At 50.9% G+C, this 2,328-nt stretch overlaps 1 protein-coding gene across 1 annotated transcript; it reads right to left on the bottom strand.

The window, feature by feature from the left end:
• Positions 1–1,104: 1,104 nt before the first annotated feature.
• On the bottom strand, positions 1,105–1,827 carry LOC124658861 (early nodulin-like protein 2). Its single transcript, XM_047196863.1, has 2 exons — positions 1,617–1,827; positions 1,105–1,526 (listed from the first exon to the last, which is right to left on the bottom strand). Exons 1-2 carry the CDS (start codon positions 1,825–1,827, stop codon positions 1,105–1,107), a joined length of 633 nt encoding a protein of 210 aa, XP_047052819.1.
• Between the last annotated feature and the right edge of the window lie 501 nt (positions 1,828–2,328).

Below are 2,328 nucleotides of genomic sequence, written 5' to 3' on the forward strand. Positions count from 1 at the left end.
AGAATAATAAATAATTGTTTCTATATACTTTTACGCATATGACATTACTCTACCTATTATGGGTAACATACAAGTGTAATCTATATTATTGTGACTATCCCTATTTGGCGGGTAAACAAGTGTTACGCCGCCCTATCACACCTTCTTTTTATTGGCGCTGCATTTCTGTCTGTTCTAATTAAACAACGTTAATTCCTTATGTTTCCCCAAAACAAATTTCCTCTGTTGCTTATATCTTGTTTTGTTTTTTCAGAAGAATCTCGGCCTCGTGCCTCCTGCCGGCACCGCCGCTGACCACCTCGTCGGCCTTTGGGCCATGGAGGCGTGGTGGATCTCGACCCTCGTCGGTGGGAGGGTTCACTCCCTATTTTGAGGGCTTCGTTCTTCGTTTTTAGGGTCAATGTTTGTGGGAGTGGTGTGCTCTCGTGCAATAAGGTCTCCCCGGCGGTGTCTCGTGCAATAAGGTCTCCCCGGCTTCAACCCCATCTCGGTGGCAAAGTCGAGAGGCTTGTGGGAGTGGTGTGCTCTTCGAGGATTTCGTCTGGCTGTAGGGATCTTCGGATCGTCAAGGAGCTTCATCGGCGGTTCTTCCTTCTTCTTCGTCTCTGGGACGGATGTGGTCTTTTTTACCCGTTCGGCGACTTCCCGTCCGCAACCAACAACGTCAGGCCGACTCAGGGAGGAGCGGCAGCGGCGGCGCGCCGTCGACACGGTCTAGAGGTTGAAGATGAAGGGCTTCTCAAGAATCTCGTTGTAATTTTCGTTTTTCTTCTTTTAATGCCAAAGTCCTATTCGTTTAAAAAAAAAGAACAATTACTTTTTTTTAGCAGAGAAGAACACTTACGTGACCTTGGTTGCTATCTAGTGGATACAGAAATTTAGAAACGGGCCGGATCAAGGAACGCGGTATGCATGCATGAAATGGCGGATCAAGTTTCTTTCATTCTGCCGCAAAAACTAACTGTCGACAACAAAATTATTGAGTTTGTCAATAAGAAACTCAAGCACACACTCCCTGTCTACCATCCGGATCTACGAAATCAACCACGCTAAAACTGTGAACAAGGCTACGTACGCGCGATGCCACGCCTCGTCGAGCATGTATCATGCTCGAATCAACCCCGCCAAGGCTAGAACCGCGAGACACACCCACAGCACTAAGCCGCGACCAGACGAGGAGGCTAGAGCGGCGGCGCTGTCGTCCACCATTACCGGTTCTCCGGGCGCCGGCGCCCCCGGCTCAGACGACGGCGGCCGAGCGACGGGAGGAGATGGCGCATCTGCTGACGCATCCGGGGACGGCGCCGGCGCCGACGAAGGCCTGGCCTTCACGTTGAGCATGAGGCGCTGTCCCCTCTTGCAGTTCCTGGCGTCGGTGCTGGCAAAGTAGGCGAATCCGGGGGCGTCGAGGAGGAAGAGTGCGCTGCCGTCCTTGTTGGCGGGCGTCGTGGCCGAAGCCGTCCAGTTGCAGTGGTAGTACGCGTACTTGTTCACCTTGCCGACCGAGTCGTTCTTGTACATGAATTCTTCACAGAAGGGAATGAATTGTAAATGAGGATCGCATATAGATCACAATGCAGGTGTATATCGATGCGATCCTGTGCTTGCTTCCTTACCAATGGAGTCCTCAACGAAGAACTGGATGCTGTCAGCCCACTTGATGTACATGTCCTTGTTCTGCGGTGGCGGCACAACCCAGCCGTCAGCACCGCCGACGATGTACCGCTTACCGATGGGCACAGCTGGAACGAGCCCGGCGCTAGCGCCATGCATGCCGACGGCAGCGGCAGTGACGAGCAGGAAGAAGAAGGTGTGGGAGTGAGCCATCAGTTGGGAGATCAACAAATCAATTAAACTGCAAGAGTGCCGTATATGCACACAACGCAGGGGTTTATAGAGGAGTCGGCATGGAGGAGTGAGATCTACTAGAAGATAGGAAGGAATAATGCATGGGCAGTCGGTTAGGTAACCGCTGTGATCCTCAGAGCGTGGCGCGCGGTGGACTATGCTCGGCAGTTACGGCTGCGGTGAAACGTACTAGCGCTGGCGAATTTTTTTTAAATAATACATTTTTTATTATTAATTCCAGGAATAATAGCCATTTTTAGCAAATTTCAGAAATAATACACCGTCGGGTTCGATGAACCCGAAATTGCAATATTGGGTTATAGGAACCCGAATTAGTCAATTCGGGGTCGAGGAACCCGATAATACCATTCTCCTGCACCGTGCCAAAAAAAGAAAAGCAACAGAGAGGAAATCGGGGTGGGGGAACCCGATTTTTCAAAATCGGGGTTGGTGAACCCGACTTTAATAAATCGGGGTTGT

Source organism: Lolium rigidum, chromosome 1, assembly GCF_022539505.1.
Source record: "Lolium rigidum isolate FL_2022 chromosome 1, APGP_CSIRO_Lrig_0.1, whole genome shotgun sequence".
NCBI classification, from domain to species: Eukaryota; Viridiplantae; Streptophyta; class Magnoliopsida; order Poales; family Poaceae; genus Lolium; species Lolium rigidum.

Excerpts from the sequence above, each read along its gene's own strand:
- LOC124658861 (XM_047196863.1), bottom strand. The coding sequence starts at position 1,827 with ATGGCTCACTCCCACACCTTCTTCTTCCTGCTCGTCACTGCCGCTGCC. Across the intron at positions 1,527-1,616 it reads CTTCGTTGAGGACTCCATTG|AATTCATGTACAAGAACGAC; the intron begins GTAAGGAAGCAA and ends CCTTCTGTGAAG.